The sequence below is a fragment of the Aspergillus pseudonomiae genome, assembly GCF_009193645.1.
Source record: "Aspergillus pseudonomiae strain CBS 119388 unplaced genomic scaffold BDV37scaffold_118, whole genome shotgun sequence".
NCBI lineage: Eukaryota > Fungi > Ascomycota > Eurotiomycetes > Eurotiales > Aspergillaceae > Aspergillus > Aspergillus pseudonomiae.
Window position 1 is genome coordinate 20,248 of NW_022476110.1, and position 16,418 is coordinate 36,665.

At 48.2% G+C, this 16,418-nt stretch overlaps 4 protein-coding genes across 4 annotated transcripts; 1 reads left to right on the forward strand and 3 right to left on the reverse strand.

Moving 5' to 3' along the window:
* Positions 1 to 9: 9 nt before the first annotated feature.
* BDV37DRAFT_263207 (RMD1 family protein) lies at positions 10 to 2,224 on the reverse strand. The gene is made up of 2 exons (XM_032083514.1): positions 1,343 to 2,224; positions 10 to 1,281 (listed from the first exon to the last, which is right to left on the reverse strand). Exons 1-2 carry the CDS (start codon positions 1,679 to 1,681, stop codon positions 307 to 309), a joined length of 1,314 nt encoding a protein of 437 aa, XP_031935838.1. The 5' UTR covers positions 1,682 to 2,224; the 3' UTR covers positions 10 to 306.
* Positions 1,787 to 6,394, forward strand: BDV37DRAFT_27224 (CLH domain-containing protein). Its single transcript, XM_032084841.1, has 5 exons — positions 1,787 to 2,323; positions 2,376 to 2,402; positions 2,453 to 3,393; positions 3,443 to 5,751; positions 5,860 to 6,394. Exons 1-5 carry the CDS (start codon positions 1,994 to 1,996, stop codon positions 6,147 to 6,149), a joined length of 3,897 nt encoding a protein of 1,298 aa, XP_031935839.1. The 5' UTR covers positions 1,787 to 1,993; the 3' UTR covers positions 6,150 to 6,394.
* Positions 6,395 to 6,396: 2 nt separating this feature from the next.
* On the reverse strand, positions 6,397 to 7,620 carry BDV37DRAFT_27198 (uncharacterized protein). The gene is made up of 4 exons (XM_032084798.1): positions 7,439 to 7,620; positions 7,324 to 7,383; positions 7,230 to 7,262; positions 6,397 to 7,150 (listed from the first exon to the last, which is right to left on the reverse strand). Exons 1-4 carry the CDS (start codon positions 7,512 to 7,514, stop codon positions 6,639 to 6,641), a joined length of 681 nt encoding a protein of 226 aa, XP_031935840.1. The 5' UTR covers positions 7,515 to 7,620; the 3' UTR covers positions 6,397 to 6,638.
* Positions 7,621 to 10,974: 3,354 nt separating this feature from the next.
* BDV37DRAFT_27207 (grainyhead-like protein) lies at positions 10,975 to 14,075 on the reverse strand. The gene is made up of 5 exons (XM_032084810.1): positions 13,806 to 14,075; positions 13,604 to 13,738; positions 13,001 to 13,522; positions 11,642 to 12,945; positions 10,975 to 11,586 (listed from the first exon to the last, which is right to left on the reverse strand). The coding sequence occupies exons 1-5, from the start codon at positions 13,817 to 13,819 to the stop codon at positions 11,264 to 11,266; spliced, it is 2,298 nt and encodes a 765-aa protein (XP_031935841.1). The 5' UTR covers positions 13,820 to 14,075; the 3' UTR covers positions 10,975 to 11,263.
* Positions 14,076 to 16,418: the final 2,343 nt, after the last annotated feature.

Sequence of the window (16,418 nt, forward strand, 5' to 3'; positions counted from 1 at the left end):
ATTTTGGTCCCCGGCGCTTCTTTCAATGGTTTCTTTTTTCTTTCCCATTTTCTTATACTTGGTACCATCCATCAAACATAGCAAATGTCCCTTGCATCTTTATCCTGCCGTGTTTGGGCGCCGGCATCGATATGTAAGGACTTCTGTCTCAATATACCAGTACGGACCAAAGCTGATCCTAACCATATAACTAGATTATTTTCTATATATATAAACTCAAGTTTGCAGTTCATCGGAAAGAATGAGAGGGGTATCATGTAAGACTAGGTCGTTTATATATATACATACACACACATTTACAGGCTATCAAGACCTCACCGCATCTATAGCCTTTTCTTTTTGCACTTCTTGCTCATGGACTCGCTCTTTCCACATTCTCAAAACCTCAAAGCAGACTTCCACTGCGATGAGGAGGATGATGATCCATTCAAGCCGAAGTCCGTGTGTCTCACTCAGCCTCTCCCGGAGGACGCTTGCTATTTCCTGCGCATAATCCATCTTTTCATTCAGGAGCTTGATCCGAATTCCGACATCCAACGCTCTTCCCACCTGTTCGTAGTATCCTTCCAACCCAAGTTCATGCCGGCTATCCCAGAAGAGGTCCGGCAAGGAGTCCGTGAGCTCTGAATAGAGATTCAACTGGGCGCGTACGCTCAATAACTGCCCCGTCTTTCGAAGGATAAAATCTCTTGTAAATGGAAGGCGAGATCCTTGTGACAGTAGTGTAGGTATCGATCTAGTTGATTCGAAATAATTCGACAGGAGCGTTTCCAACACTGCCAATTTTGTGCTCCGAGCCAGCCCGGAGGAAAATGCCACTTTAGTTAGGACCGTGTCCACAGGTTGTCGATCAAGCTGCGGGCTTGCTCCATTGCTGCTTGGTTTGGTGCCTAGGATGATGGTATCGCCCTTTATGCTGCTGCTATCTCGTTGCGAATCTTCCACATACTCGAGATCTTCCGTCTCTAAATTATCAAGATGAGGTCTTTCGGCTGCAGGGAGTAACGTTCTAGTTGCGAGGAAAGATGTAAAGCCTTCTGGCAGAGACCACGCCACAACGGTACCGGACGGGAAAACGAAGATATCGCCAACTTCGTTGGGAGCCAAGTCTGTGGTGGCCGGGTTGCTCACGCGGCGAATGGAATCTAGAGGGACCTGAACATGTACCACCTGGGGGTATAGGCCAGTATCGAAGGGATCTGGCTCATAGCCTTTTTCTTGGAGAATTTCCCGCACTTTCCGGATGTTGAATTGTTCGGCCACCGCATACGCCGTCACTACCTGTCGCTCAAGAATCAAAAATCAGCAATTGAGATTACCGTCGAGGCGCGAGAGCTAAAACCTTGGTTTGATAGAGCCCTTGCTCTTTGAGCATGGCCTTGGAGAGAAACCCATCTTTTGATCTTTGTGCCTCAACCGCGACTCTCCGTAACGAGGTTGGCGCTGCCGGCGATCTACCTCCTCTTCTCCGTTGCTTCTGGAATTCTTGCCCCGGCTCCTCGCTCACATCTCCGGTTTTTGATTGTTTCTGAGCAAGGTACGCATTGGACGAGAAGAAGTCCTTGCGTCGAGGAAGGCTGAACGGTGATGTGGCATGAAGATATTGGCTCCGGGGCTGTTTCACAAGCCTGGTCACTGCGGGTCTTTTGCAAATGGAGCCAACGAAAGGTTTTGCAAACATTTACGCAATTGAAAGAAATGGAAACGTTGACAAAGAAGAGATTAGAATAATTAAGGCAATAATTAACTGAGCTCTAGTGCCATGGCAAATACGGTTTGGCCGTTGAAGATCTGGAAAGGATCGCGGCCGTTTTGCGGAAGTAAAAGAGCGGGTTCAATTTGGTGATGTAACTGGAGCTAACCTGAAATTAGTTAGCTACTTAGAGGTCCTGCTTAGTAACCGGTCCTCCGACATACCCCAACATCCGGGCATGCTTTCTTGCATCGGTGACACTTCAGCATAGCTCTATCAAGTACGGTAAAGGCTCTCGCCATGGACGCGCCTGGCGCGACTGAGGCGACAGATGGTGCCCGCCAGGATGGTTCCGACTTGGAGATATCCGCCGGGCAAAACACTCACGAGTCCAGTACCCACTCCGATCACCCGGATCAATTGGCAGGAAACGAGCACAAGCACGAGGACCACGAGGATGAGGACCAAAGTGACAATGAGCCTGAGGACGATAGCGAAGAGGAAGAGGACGAGGACGACGAGGACGAAGAGGAGCCACACCTGAAATATGCCTACTTGACGAAGCATTTGGGAGCGGTGTACCGCAACGGGGATGCAACGAGCTCCTTCCTCGCTGCTGGAGACAAGATGGTATGATATCTGTGAATATGAGAATGCTAGCTGAAGCTGAGAATTTGTTTAGATAATTGGAACGCATAATGGTAATATCGTATGTTGCCCGACTGCCAACTCGTACGCTCCGCAACTAACATTCCACAGCATGCGTTGTCACTACCTCTGTTCCAATCTCTCCGCGTTTACCATGCACACTCTGCTAGCGTCACTTCAATATCGGTCTCGCCATTCCCTCCACCGTTACCGAACACCAAGCCCGACAGCATTAGGCTTCATGAAGCGCAGGAGCACTACTCCAGACCATCTTCCGGCGCTTCCAGCCTTAGGGGCAGGCCAAGGCCGAACAACCCCCCAGCGCTCTCCTCTACGCCCTCGAACTCGATATATATAGCGACGTCTTCGATAGATGGTAATGTGTGCGTTGCGTCTCTTGTGGATCCCAAAGACGTCCTCTTACGCAACTTTGGTCGGCCTGTACAAGCTGTCGCACTATCACCAGAATACAAGAGTGACAGGACATTCTTATCCGGTGGCCGGGCAGGTGACCTGATCCTCACTACAGGTGGCCGAGTGGGTGCAAGTACGAATTCGACAACGATGGGGGGTGCTGCAGCTGCAGCTACGAGCTGGCTTGGCTCTATTGGCCTCGGGAGCAACACAGGCAAGGATACCATATTACATAGTGGTGAAGGAGCCATTAGCACGATAAAATGGTCATTGTCTGGTAAATTTGTTGTCTGGGTCAATGAAGAAGGAATCAAAATCATGCGATCAAACCTTCACTTGGATTCGTCTGACTCAGAATATGCCTGGAAACGCATCAGCCACATCGATCGCCCCAACCGTCCTGGATGGGAAGAAATGTCTAGTGTTTGGAAGGCTCGCGCTGAATGGGTTGACGACACTGCTCTTGATAGCGAGGAGACATCACTCCGCGACCACTCAACCGTTACACCCGCCAAGGAAAGGATAGAGAAGTTGGTAGTGGGTTGGGGTGGTACGGTATGGGTAATTGAAGTTTATCCTGATCGACCAAGCAAGAACAACAGAGACCAAAGAATTGGATCTGTAGAGGTCTCTACAATGTAAGTCTTTAAAGTACTGGAGGTTGTCCGATCTCTAACCGATCTTCAGATTGCGGACCGACTGTATTATATCTGGAATCTCATTGTATACTCCCAGCCTTTTGGTGGTCCTCGCCTACATCGAGGCTTCAGGGGATGCTTCAGGGAATGAACGGTCCAAACACGGAGTCCTTCATCCCAAAGGACGCCATCGCCCCAGGGGATTGGAGCCTGAGCTTCGGATAATCGATATTGAAACCAAAGAAGAGCTCAGTGCGGATACACTTTCAGTCAGCCGATACGAGAATCTCACGTCTTCCGACTATCATATGTGTGTTCTACCTCCCTGGAAGACAACTGTATCCGTTTCACAAAGAGGTGCACTGGAAGCTCTCGGGAGTGGCCTTTGGGATGCAACTATGTACCCTGCACGCTTGTTCAGCTCGGGTGCCAGTATTCGCAGTTCAACTAGCAGCGGCGACAAAGGGTCTAGTAAAGCTCCCAGCACCTATACCTCCCGACGGATATCTGTAGAGGAGCCCTTATCGAAAGAGATACAAGATATCTCAGGGAATGTGGGGGCCAAGATCTTCATACATAGTCCGTATGATTGTGTCGTTGCATTGAAGAGAGATCTTGCAGATCGCCTGGCATGGCTGGACGCACACGAGAAATACGAGGAAGCATGGAAGCTCATCGATGAGCATCCCGAGGCAGCAGGATCTGCAAGTGAACAGAGCGATACCATGTTTGTTCCTTTGGCAAGAGCTCCAACTACCCTGGGCGAATTCTTGGCAGATGACAGGTCTTCTACGACAACCACCGGTCGAGGAGTCATCTCCGCTGCTGAGCAAGAAAAGCGCCGTATTGGTGAGCTATGGATACAGCAGTTAATTGAGGCGGATAACTGGAAGGAGGCGGCCGAGGTTTGTATAAAAGCACTTCATACCGCGCCACGTTGGGAACATTGGGCTTGGACTTTCATAAAGCGCGAGAAGCTGGATGAGATATCACCTGTCATTCCAACCGATATGCACCCGCCCCTATCTTCAGCAATCTATGAAACCATCCTTGGGCATTATGTCATGCAGGACAGACATCGGTTTAGTGAGCTCATAGACTCCTGGCCGTTCGACCTGTTCGATGTCGCAGGAATTATATCGATTATTAAAGAGCAACTTGAATCAGGCTCAATAGTACCCGATTCAGATGAGTGGCGCATCTTGATGAATTCTCTCGCCAAGCTGTATCTAGCCGGTGGTCACTATGGTGAAGCGTTACGTTGCTATGTCCGGCTGCAAGATGCGGACACGGCGATGGCGTTGACAAGAGAGCATCGTTTACTGGATGCAGTCTCCGACGATATCCCGGCATTCATCATGATCCGTGTGTCCAAGGAGCAGCTCAAGTCAGCGCCCAAATCTGAGCTGGAGGAGCTCACAGTAGAGCCCATCAAGCTCCTCGTGAGCGAAGCATATACAGGAATCGTCCGTCCAGAGACCGTCGTCAACCAGCTGAAAGCAGCAAACCGGCTCCTATTCCTTTATTTCTATCTGCGGGCTCTTTGGCGAGGAGAGTCTCTACCCCATGGCGCTTCTAAACCCCGAAGGGGCCATTTCGCCCACATCCGGGACGCAGCGAGCAAATTGGCAGCCGACGAAGGAAAAGCACTGGTTGACACTTTCGCTGATACAGCGGTGGAGCTTTTTGCAAACTACGACCGTACATTGCTGATGGAGTTCCTGCAAACTAGCACCGCATACACCTTCGACTTGGCAGTCACTATATGCGAAGGCCGCCGCTTTACGCCCGAGCTCATCTACCTCCTATCAAAGATGGGCCAAACAAAGCGAGCCCTGAACCTCATCCTCTCCGAACTAAAGGATGTATCACAAGCCATCTCATTCGCCAAGTCCCAAGGCGAACCAGACCTCTGGGAGGACCTCCTCGACTACTCAATGGACAAACCGCGTTTCATCCACGGTCTCCTGGTGGAAGCCGGTACGGCCATCGACCCGATCAAACTCGTCCGACGTATCCCCAGCGGACTAGAAATCGAAGGCCTGCGCGAAGGCCTGTCGCACTTGATCCGAGAACACGATCTCCAGGCAAGTATCAGTCAAGGCGCCGCCAAGGTGCTCCAAAGCGAGGTTGCAGTAGGCATGGACACATTACGCCGAGGCCAGCGACGAGGCATCAAGTTCAATGTCATTGAAGAAGAAAAGCGTCCAACGTCATCAGCAGCAGCTACCCTTTCTGGGGTGACCGAGAAAGACGAAGCGAAGAGTGACGCCGGCACTGAAAAGACTTCGGTACCACCACATACTCCAACGCAAGTCGGGAGATGTGCAGGTTGTCAACTTCCTTTCCATGCCAATGGTAAGTGTGATCTTTTGTTTTTTTTTTAACTTGTGGTCGTTGTTCTTATTCCTTTCTTCGGTCGCTTGCTTTCCTGGATCTTGAAACTAACGGTTATTCAACTGGCAGAGAAGGAGATTCTCGTTGGGTTCGCTTGCGGACATATCTTCCATCTTTCCCACATTCATGCAACTGAACCCTCCGGTGAAACCACGCCGGAAAGTCGGTCGGCTACTCAAACTCCAAAGTCGTTCCGGCAACCGCGTACCCCAACGCTGGACGAGCCCTCGATGTCCACATCCCGGACGGTTGGTCCCAAGGTCACCACTGCTCGGCTTCTCCGGGATCGGATTGGCGATGGTTGCCGAATTTGTGCTCTTACGAAGGAGATTGAAGCGATCGGAGAAACTGATACGTAAACGCATCGACAGTTTCTCAGTACAAGCTTTACTCAGAACACTTCCACAAGTGTCATTCGCGGAAATGCTTAGTGCATGTTAATATCGATGTCGGTGAAGGACGGCTGGTTCCGCTACATAGCTCCCTGGCGCGACTACAGACGGTATAGTTTTTGTTTCTTAGGAGATACCCATGGTAGTACCAATTACAGTACAAGTAATATGAAAATTGCAAGAGTCTCTTTTAGATTAGGCGGGACCTGACCGCTCCGTAAACAAACATGGATCGTCTTAATATTAATGGGAGCAGGGAGTGTAGTCACTAATGCACCCCGTAGCAAACTTGTAACCACAAAAAAACGATTCCGACGCGACCTTCTCAAGACGACAAGGAAATCCATGGTCAGTCATCCCAGATACTGCTGAAAACAGTCAACCCTGTAACACCAGACCCCTATGAAATTACCAACGTCATGAGTAGTTACCCGGTACCACAATGCCAATGGACGCTTAGGTCATTAGGAAGCCAATGAAAGTTGTTGCCAGGACCAGCAAAATGTTGCTCAGTCTCCCCTGCGCAACCGCTTCATTAGAAGTCGGGGCAACGGTGGAAGTTTGAGTACCACTGGCAGTGGCGGTAGTACCAGCTTGCCCTGTAGACTGGGAGCTAGTTGGGTGAGCAGTAATGGACCCGCTAGAAGACTTAGTGGAAACGGTTCCAGTAGCCGGACCGCTTTGAGTTCCAGTCGATAGAGTCGTTCCAGTCGCGGTGATGACAGGGCCAGCTATAGTGGAACCAGCACCAGTGGGAACAATACCAGTAGGACCAGTACCAGTAGGACCAGTGCCAGTTGGGCCAGTGGCGGTAGGAGCAGAACCAGTCACCACAGTAGTCTCAGAAAGGGTGGTCATAGAAGGGGCTGGCGGAGCACCCGGAGCTCCAGTGGTACCCGTGCTTTGAGAAGTGGTAGCCACGGGTGGAGGAGCACACACAGTGTCTGTAACAGTAACAGTTACGAATCCTGAAGAATGCTTGATTAGTGATTGCATGTAAATAAGTAATGATAGGCCCGGAACTAGGACATGAGCTGGGAAACTTACCAGCGCGGGGGACCAAGGCGCGAGGTTCATCAACTAGCGAGTGCACTGTGATCAGAGATATCGTCATCTTTTGGGTGTTACCTAGAGAACGTACAGGTAGGAATGCCCAGCAGGTGGTCATCATCGTAGACATTGCCAAGATCCTCCATGACATCTATCAATGTGAGTAGTGTGTTTGTTGGCGATCTCCGTAGCTGTGTTATACTGACCCAAGGCGGGGACGATGGCCGCGAGGACCAAGATGGTGAGGAAGATCAGAAGCTTGAAGGACGAGTTGGAAGCCATCTCGAGTGGGTAGAGCTTTCAAAGCACGCCGAGGCTGGGAGAGAATTGGGAAATGAAAGCTGGAAGGTTCAGAGAGAAAGCTGTATAGATAAGAAAAAAAAATTCTCGATGGATGAAAGCGAGCGTGAAGAGTAAAGTGGATAGATAAGTTAGAGAAGAAGGGAAGAGGAGGGAGAAAGACAGACAAGTAGAGAAGAGAAAGAGGGGGAGAGTCAGGCGTTGCCCGTGACACCCTCTTGCCTTGGAAAGAGGGTGCAACGAAAACTTTTCCCAGAAGGGAAGGCATGAACTGGCTGGCATTGACGGACCTGAATCCATGTGACTTGACATTCACTGTTTGATACTACTAAGTATAGTATCAAATGCGAGGGCCAGATACCTAAGTGAAGTTCTTCCAGGGTACATCTTGAACATACACACATATGTATGCATATGCATATGCAGCAGAAATTGAAATCTGAGGGGCATTCCTCGTGGTGTTTATACTGGTAGTACAGTAAGAGCCCATGTACTACTTGAAGATGGGGAAATGTTCAATTAAACAAAAGCAGATATTGGGAGGATTTACTGGGATTTCCACGCTGGGGTTACATGGTGACACATGTAGACAAGCTTGGCTCAACGTATCACACGAGAGGGTGAATAAACCATGAGATATCCATCTTAAAACCCCAGCTACGCTCGAGTATAAGAAAAGACTGTATTTAGAAAGCGAATGGATGTCTAAGGCAACAATTTGGGGGGCTTGAACTGATAGGACAACTTCATCGGAGGTGGACCTCAACGGCCACCAAGGAATTGAACCCGCCAACACAGGACTATTTGTGCATAACAACTGTGCAAAACATTGGACCCTGAGTGTGTCCTGGCTAGAACCCGTTCAACCGACAGAAAATCCGGCGATTCTACCTCCACCTCGAACGGTGCCGAAGCCACCCTGAGCATCGTATCCACCATCGGTGCACAGAGTTGCCACTCACTTAACGTGAGGTCGATTAGATCGACCGAGACGTGCTTCCCACCCCAGTAGGGAGCCTCTAACCCATCCAGTCTTAGCCCTGTGCACGTCAGGATCGGCCAATCACCCCAGTCTCTGATGATATACAGGGAGAAAATGGGTTAATGGCCTGTCCACTAGGCATCCAGACCCTCGGGTCCCGTACATTACCAGCCCAGGGTAATTCGCCCGTAATGCCACTGGTTCAAGCTAGGATGAGCTTAATTGAGCCAACTTCAAGACGAGCGTCCTGCGAAAAACAAGCTGCTGTTACTCTGTGAACCGTTCGAGGATATGGATGCGATACGGACTCGAACGAAAGGAAAGATCCCCGAGTCAATTGCACGATGCGAATACCAATTGATTGAATGTGCGGTTGCATATAAGACTCCTATCTCTCTGACTTTCTGAACGATATCCCAGGTGCAACACATACCAAGGTAGTTCAGGATAAGGAGCAAACACGGACGCTATGAAATACGAATACCGTATACCGTCTAGTTTCCGTCGCTATGTATGCCCATACGTACGGTGTACACTCGTATGTACGGAAAAAACCGTTCCAGGCTAAATTAGCGATTGTTACATGGACAGGTTTGCAGGCCCACATCGGCACGACCCGAGTGGGGAGCACGCGCCAATATACCGCTAATTCGTTTTTCCAAGGAAATTTGTCGAGTCGGTTCCAAATTATGACGACATTGCGAGGTACCCCAAGAAAATTTGTGAGTGATGGAATGGTAGCTATGATGTCAGACCCCCAGGGGTGCCTTTATCCAGATGCGTTTACGGAAACGATAACCGATCTAGACCCTCAAGTGCCCCTGATCCAAATAATCTTGGATAATAGGTTAATTGGCGCAGAAGAATTCAGCACCGTATGGGCCAGCTTGCGCGTCTCCTCCTTAAAAAAAATCGACAAAAGGAATGTAAGGACGAATCAAATCGAGGATTTATTGATAGAAAGAAGGGCCTGGAAGGTGGATACCTATACCTCAGTACGATTCATAATGTCTCAATTTAGCAATCAATGATTGGTTAGGGATTTGAAATCAGGTACTCTCCGCATACCTACTACCTACCGTTCTAACAATCGTCCACGATTTTCCCCAGGGTATAACGTGTGGCCCCTGAAGAACACACCTTGAACAAATCTTCGATACGGAATAAGTAGGATCGCAGACTTCCTCTCAATTATCAGAAGCGACAGTTCCGCCTCGTATGGGGCTCTTATCGTTGTCCAATTTCTATAATAGAAATGTGGCTGTGGCCCAATCCAGGCAAGATGGACATTGCATGCAGTAACTTAAAAAGGTTCGGCCATGTGGTCACGGCTTAGTTCCCAATTTGGGCCACCAGAGCAGATCCCGAAGCGTATGATCGTCCCGACGAATGTTGAAGGAGACGATCGGGTTCTAGATTCCTCAACCTAATTTGGAGATTGGAAAGCAACACCTCGTCGATTGGAGTAACAGTCGGTCATTAGGATAATTTTCCCTGCACCGCGGCAACCGTAGTAGTACTCCTTCATCCCGATTTTAAATCCTGGCCTGAAGTACTGTACATTTACCCTTGAAGATAGCATTAACATATAGAGCATGCGTGATTCATATTGATATTAGTTCCAGATCAAAAGACCAGCGCTGCTAGGTAAGCTTATAGAAAAGTCGCTCTGGGACTAGCACGGCCCGCTAATGCAGCCGCTTTGCGAAGCGTTCACACGTGACTCAGGAATCTTCCGCATAATGCGCTAATAGTCAACTCGGACTATGTCGGTGGAGATGTTCGGAGGTAAAAAAAAAAAAAATTAAAGAACAGAAGCACACCTGTCATATGAACTTTTGAATAACCCGACTATTTTTTTTAGTTGATCTGTATACTCTGAGCTTAGGCTTTGGTGCACAACACGTAATATATCCCAATCTTCCGCTTCCGAGCGGTTCATATGATCAATAGTTGATACTGCTTCGTTCAAGACACTCCATCAGAAGAGATTATATCATGCCAACAGGAGCCGGCCACGTTCCCGCACAAATCATGACAGGGTCATAGGCCGGCTGAGAAATTGAATGGTAACACATAGGAGTTAGATCGTAAACCCCATTGAACAGACAAACCAGTTCACGCTCAAAAACGAAAAAATAAGGCTTTGCAAAGTGTAACAAAATAATCATGCACAAGTATCACATAAACGGAACAGGGTATCTATATCGTATGCTGAGCCCTTGATTCAGTTCGCCTCGAACAACAAAGTCATGAAACCAATAACAATGCTTGTGGACGTGTATTCCCACCAGCCTGGAAAGAAGGAAAGACAGAGGAGTGAGAGGCAAGGGGAAAAAAATGATTCGTGTGCAGATAGGATTTAGGATATCGTAAATATGGCACAAGAAAGTGAGAATCGCGAGATGATCAAAAACTCATATAACGACAGGGTATCATTGCTCGGAGATTCGTGTATTATCCCCGTATCCAACGCCCCCAACAGAATTCACAACCGAAACTCCAATGGAAAAGAAATAGTGAGAACATAAAGAACATAAATGAAGGTATTAAAGACCTAACATGATGGTGAGAGATCGAGCCGGTTTGATGCGCACCAGGCGCCGATAAGAAAAACAGGAAGGCCCGCAAAGGACCGCTTTGCTTTAGTAATTATCATTGCCAACGTGAGTTAGAGTAAATGAAACATGGAAAACTAAACGTTTCAGACTAAGGCCTCTAAGAAGACATGGATGGGCCAGTAAAGGAGTTAGTAGTTCAGCTTGAGCTCAACACCAGAGCTCATATTGTCGGAATCGATGGCTGTTGCGCTATCAAGAGCCGCGGCCTCGGAGATCTCGACCACCATGTCTTGGCCATCAGGCAGCTCGCGAACCACATCGTCATCAACCATGATCTTCAGACCATTTTTATTGACTCGAAGCACGCGCACTATACGCTGTGGATCTATGCGTTGTTTGACAGAGATCTTCTCCATCAAATCGCGGACGGTCCGTTCTGTCAAATAAACAGCCCGGTAATAATCATCTTTAGCTTGATCATTGCGTGGGAATCGAATGTAAAAGCATGCGACTAAGCCATGGTTAGCAAGGGTAGTATGACGCATGTTTTATTTCATGCTACTTACTGGGCTTGGGCTGGCGTTCGGCCGGGGGTCTATATGTTGGATCGATATCCACCGCCTCAATAAATCCCATGGGCATATCCCCGTCTCCATTCGCCACCCTCTGGATTTTTATGGGATGCTTCAAAACAACTTTGTCTCCACAAACTTCGGAACCGGGTCGTGAGTTTTCTGCGGATGTATTCACCGAGCATTGATAGCCTGAATCATAATATAAGCCCGTTTGTGATTGAACGGTCGGGGTATGGCAAGTTGAGCTCAACGAAATGCAACTGTTCGTCGGGGACAAGGTCGATAAACCAGTTGATCCGTCAATGCTGAACCGAGGGCCACTCTTGCCCTCCTTCTTGACAAAATCACGAGGTTCGGGGAGTTGAACCGGGTAAAGGTCGGGGTCGTCCTGCTCGTCACCCTGCAAGCCAAGAATGCTCACTGGTCGGGTAGATGTGAACATTTCTTGCATTAAAGCCAGTTTGATATGTAGATCATCTTCCATAGACAATCTGTCACCATCTTGGGAGCCCATTGACCATGTCCGCTTGTGTTTTGTGATCTTCGTAGGGCGAGCGTCGGCACCTTTCAGCGCAATCGAGCCACCGCTACGCTTCCGCTTTCCGTAGTTGCCAGCTCCCATTTCAGCCTGAGCGATCTGCTGTCTGAGTTTCTCAATGGACTTCTTAACGTGGGCAACGTCATTCGACAGTTTTCGCTCCGCACCATGATCACGAAATAGTTTCACTTTGCAATAGCAAACTTCCGCCTCTTTAGCTTGCGCTGGATCTGCATTGTCTGGAGAAACCATCTGTGTTTTGGCGCAAAGTCGGACTGGAATACCCTTCACACCTTTAGAGTGGCTGAAATCAGTTGAGAGGAAGTTAAACCGAACAGAGATAGCACACTCCGACGCTCCGGTTGATGGACTGGCCGTCCAGGTCACGCAAAATCCGTCGAAGGAAGAGCTCTCAAGCTGGACCTGTCGGTTTCTTTGGTCGTCAACACCTCCCTGGATGGGGTCAACGTATTCAACAGCCTGGAGCTTGCCACCACGCTGATGCGCCTCATTCAACCCTCTACCTTCTTTCCACAACTGCCAACAAGCGGCGGGTTTCGACCTTTGTTCCTTATCTTGGAATGAGACACGAATATAAGTCCGGTATTTTATTGGCTGACCGTTCATCGGGGGCGGCGGAGCAGAGTCGATGACGGAAACGGAGTATGCTTGACCCTTGTTGAGATAGGATACTGGAACCTCGTTTTGATCTCTGACCATTGCTGTAGGCGCCCGCAATGTGACGTGGTAACGGAACCTATGATCGGATACGGTTAGATACACAACTGACGGGAAGGGATTTGCTAGCTTACTTGTCGCCAGGACTTTGGACATCGACTGGATCACGTTGCAGCATGGACGAAAGCATGTGTGAATGGGCGTTTCCCTGGATATCCACGTCATTTAGTGACAGCTCATCCACAGATTCATCCATGGCATCGTAGCCTGAATCACGGTGAACAAATGTAGGTGCAAATGGAGCTTGCTGAGCAAACGGTTGCGGATTCTGGAAATGCGGCGCAATGTACGGTGGATTGAATTGGTCGAGGCCCATGGTTGTAGTATCCGCATTGATAGTGGAACTAGCAAGCTGCTGTGGCAGGGTAAGAGGAGTGATCATGTTCATCCCCATAGGAGTATGAAGATCGCCTGCTTGGCTGTGGAACACTGCACCGAGCCCACCTGAGTTCGGTGTGTAATAGCCATGCGGCTGACTTAGGGGATTCATGAAGGAAAGTGAGTTGGGGTCAACATAAGACGGCGCGAATCTCATATCATGGCCCGGACGAGGTGTGGTATCATGTAATTTCAAGTCACCGCTATCCATACTGAGTCTAAGCCAAAGAATACAGTCAGTTTCCCACTCAGGACAGTAACACTTTTCGTGGTGGCCAGGTAAAAGGGGTCTAAAATACTTAGCCGGAGTGATTGGGCCAGCAGGGATTTGACCAAAAGGTGCTGTATGGCGATCGGGGACTGGAGGAACGACATCAGAGAACGTCTTTTGAAATCTCTCGATGAGCTCGTCGCCTGGCTTTTGGGAGTTCTTTCTGTATAGCAAGCCATATGCATCAGCAAAACATTCAATAGCGATCCCAGAGAAAATTGAGCACATACCTATTGCGAAACATTCTTAACAGAAGTCGGGCGTGTATCTAGTACCCAGACCGTAGGCCCAGGGATGGGGATTGAAAGCTGGAAAGAGGTGAAGGGAGTGCCAATAAAGATAACATCCGGCTCAATAAGAGAATCTTTCAAGAGCCAACTATGAAAACAGTGGTGGAAGGACTTTTCTATAATTTCTTTTCTTCTTCTTTTTTTTTTTATAAAAAGAATTGTCGGTATGATCCGACCTGTCGAGTAGACAATAATGCGGCCAAGGTTATGCCGACCCGAGTCACCTCAAGAAGTGTCGGGTCGCAGTCGCGCGCAGTTGAAAGGCGGAGGAAACAAGTTGGGGAAAGACGCGGATGTGGTGGGAAAAAAGGCGGAAGGTTGAAAGGAAGAAATGCAGAGGAGATATGAATCGAAGTTACAACGAGAAGGTGTTCCCTTGCTCAAGGTGTCAGATGAGACATGCACGAAGCTTATAGTGACGGGAGACCGGTTTTTAAGTACAATCTCGGAGGAGGCGACGAGAATATTATGCACGCAGGTTATGTTTGAATCGGGTAGGTAGCGGGGGAATGCTTTGGGGTGTGAAGGAGGGGGGTGGGTAATAGAAAGAGTGAGAGGGAGGGAGGGAGAGGGAGGAGGAGGAGAGGAAGAAACGAGTGGGAAGGGTCAAAACAGAAGGGGCAAAAAAAAAAGAGAAAGAGGTAGTATAAAATAAAAAAGAAAAAGTCGATGATGAATCTGATGTGAAGGAAGAGCTGGAACCAAACGGCACAAGAAGCACCCAATAATGTTGAACTAGTTCGGAGGACTGTGGAGGAGGTAAAGAATTGAAGTAGAATACCTTTTTGGGGAAGAATCGGCCCTGGACACCCAACAACGCAACTCTACTACTAGTTTTAGGTGGACTTTTGTCTGCTCGGAAGAATTGTGGACAGGATGTGATAGTTATTAATACCAACAGCAGCGAAAGGGCCACATGGAAAAGACAGAGATTAATGACGTGCAAAAACACTTTGATAAATGGGTGGCTCAAATTAAAAAAAAAGTAAATCAAACCCAACAAAATAAAATGGCAGTCATAAAAATAAAAAAATAAAAAAAATAAAAAAAATAAAAAAAAATAAAAACCGAATGAGGTAGTAGAAAGCTGAAGGTTTCGAGGGTCAAGACAAATTAAAATAGAAAACAGAAAATGGAATTTCTAGCTTCTCCAGTTTTTCTATTTCTCATGTCTTTTTTTTTACCGTTTTTCTTCTCAGCAAAAAGAAAAAAGGAACATTATAGTTCCTATCTCTCCATTTCTCTCCAATTCTGTTTTTTCTTTTTTGATTTTGAATTTAAAATTTGGGATTTTCTGGTATGGAGTTAAACGGACATGGCCCAGGGATCGGGCGGGTGGGGAGGAACCTGGATTTGAAGAGGGGTGTGGGGTGGATCCAATAGGTGGACGACCTACCCGCCAGGTATTACAGAGGTACCGTACATACATGCAGAAATGATGTGGTATGGGGAGGTATGGTAACTATGCCCGTATCTGGGCTTCACAGTCCACGGTATGAGAGAATCAGTTACCTAATCCGCTAGGTGGGTACCGATTAGGTAGACAGGAGTTCCTCTCAGGCATGATACAGAGGGAGGTATGTAGGTCACTATGAAAGGGGAAAGACATTCGAACAGTTCTTGGGAGCTATACTTGTGGGTTTCGCTCAGATGGCCAAGCCGAACCGTTTTATGCCATGTTCTTGACCCATCTATAAGATGCGGCTTACTCAACGGAATTAATTGCCAATGGCAATACACCAATCCTCAGGACATCCTCCTACCGAGAGATATCCGAACTACCTCTGGTTGACCAAGCCCAGCCATCACTCCCCAACGCCATATCTCCAGGGGGCTTGTAGTATTCCGCACACTCTGATGAGAGCGCTCTATGGTATGGACAGTATCTTATGTGTGGAGCACCAGTTGTTTATCGGCCACTATCAAAGGCTGTTTCCATGTTGGGAAGGCATGGAAGGGTCCCGAGTCGGTAACTTTCAGGGGCTCAAACTTCCCCTGCGGAAGTTACCATACACCTCAGCTGTGGAGATCTAAAAGAAAACATATCTTTTGTAGCATAAAGAATCTACTCAACTACCTTTCGGTGGAAGGCACAATTGCATTATATGTATGTTGCAGTGGTGTAAGACATGTGGCACATTGATGTTTTGTTTTTCCTTCGTCCCCTTCTAGAACCACCTCGTTTTCTAGAAATTTGATACGAGGTGTGGATGATGCATAATAAACACGCTATATATCGAGTGACAGAAGTGACGTTTCTAGAAAAGGTTTAACCTACTAGGGATTAAGGCACTACCGCCTCCAACCCCATATCTATACTTTCATCACATGGGAAGGCACCTGTATTCCCTTGGCACGTCCCCCATCTTGATATCACCACTCTCGCAGCGACAGCCACATATATAACCAGAGAACTTAATCTCATTTGGCGTACGGCACATCCGTCGTGGCGACAGCACTGCCAGCCTCACCGACTTGCTGATGAACCTCTTGTTGAACCAATGAAGGCATATTGATGCCTTGCGCATGATTTAGAAACCTGCATGCCGTCCA

Bases quoted from the DNA above. Each gene is read 5' to 3' on its own strand.
- BDV37DRAFT_263207 (XM_032083514.1), bottom strand. From the start codon at position 1,681: ATGTTTGCAAAACCTTTCGTTGGCTCCATTTGCAAAAGACCCGCAGTG. The intron at 1,282-1,342 runs GTTTTAGCTCTC...CTTGAGCGACAG, and splicing joins AAGGGCTCTATCAAACCAAG to GTAGTGACGGCGTATGCGGT.
- BDV37DRAFT_27224 (XM_032084841.1), top strand. From the start codon at position 1,994: ATGGACGCGCCTGGCGCGACTGAGGCGACAGATGGTGCCCGCCAGGAT. The intron at 2,403-2,452 runs GTATGTTGCCCG...AACATTCCACAG, and splicing joins GAACGCATAATGGTAATATC to CATGCGTTGTCACTACCTCT. The intron at 3,394-3,442 runs GTAAGTCTTTAA...ACCGATCTTCAG, and splicing joins TCTGTAGAGGTCTCTACAAT to ATTGCGGACCGACTGTATTA.
- BDV37DRAFT_27198 (XM_032084798.1), bottom strand. From the start codon at position 7,514: ATGGCTTCCAACTCGTCCTTCAAGCTTCTGATCTTCCTCACCATCTTG. The intron at 7,384-7,438 runs GTCAGTATAACA...TCACATTGATAG, and splicing joins GGCCATCGTCCCCGCCTTGG to ATGTCATGGAGGATCTTGGC. The intron at 7,263-7,323 runs GTACGTTCTCTA...TGCACTCGCTAG, and splicing joins CCTGCTGGGCATTCCTACCT to TTGATGAACCTCGCGCCTTG.
- BDV37DRAFT_27207 (XM_032084810.1), bottom strand. The intron at 13,523-13,603 runs GTATTTTAGACC...TCTTTGGCTTAG, and splicing joins GGCCCAATCACTCCGGCTAA to ACTCAGTATGGATAGCGGTG. The intron at 11,587-11,641 runs GTAAGTAGCATG...ACCATGGCTTAG, and splicing joins CGAACGCCAGCCCAAGCCCA to TCGCATGCTTTTACATTCGA.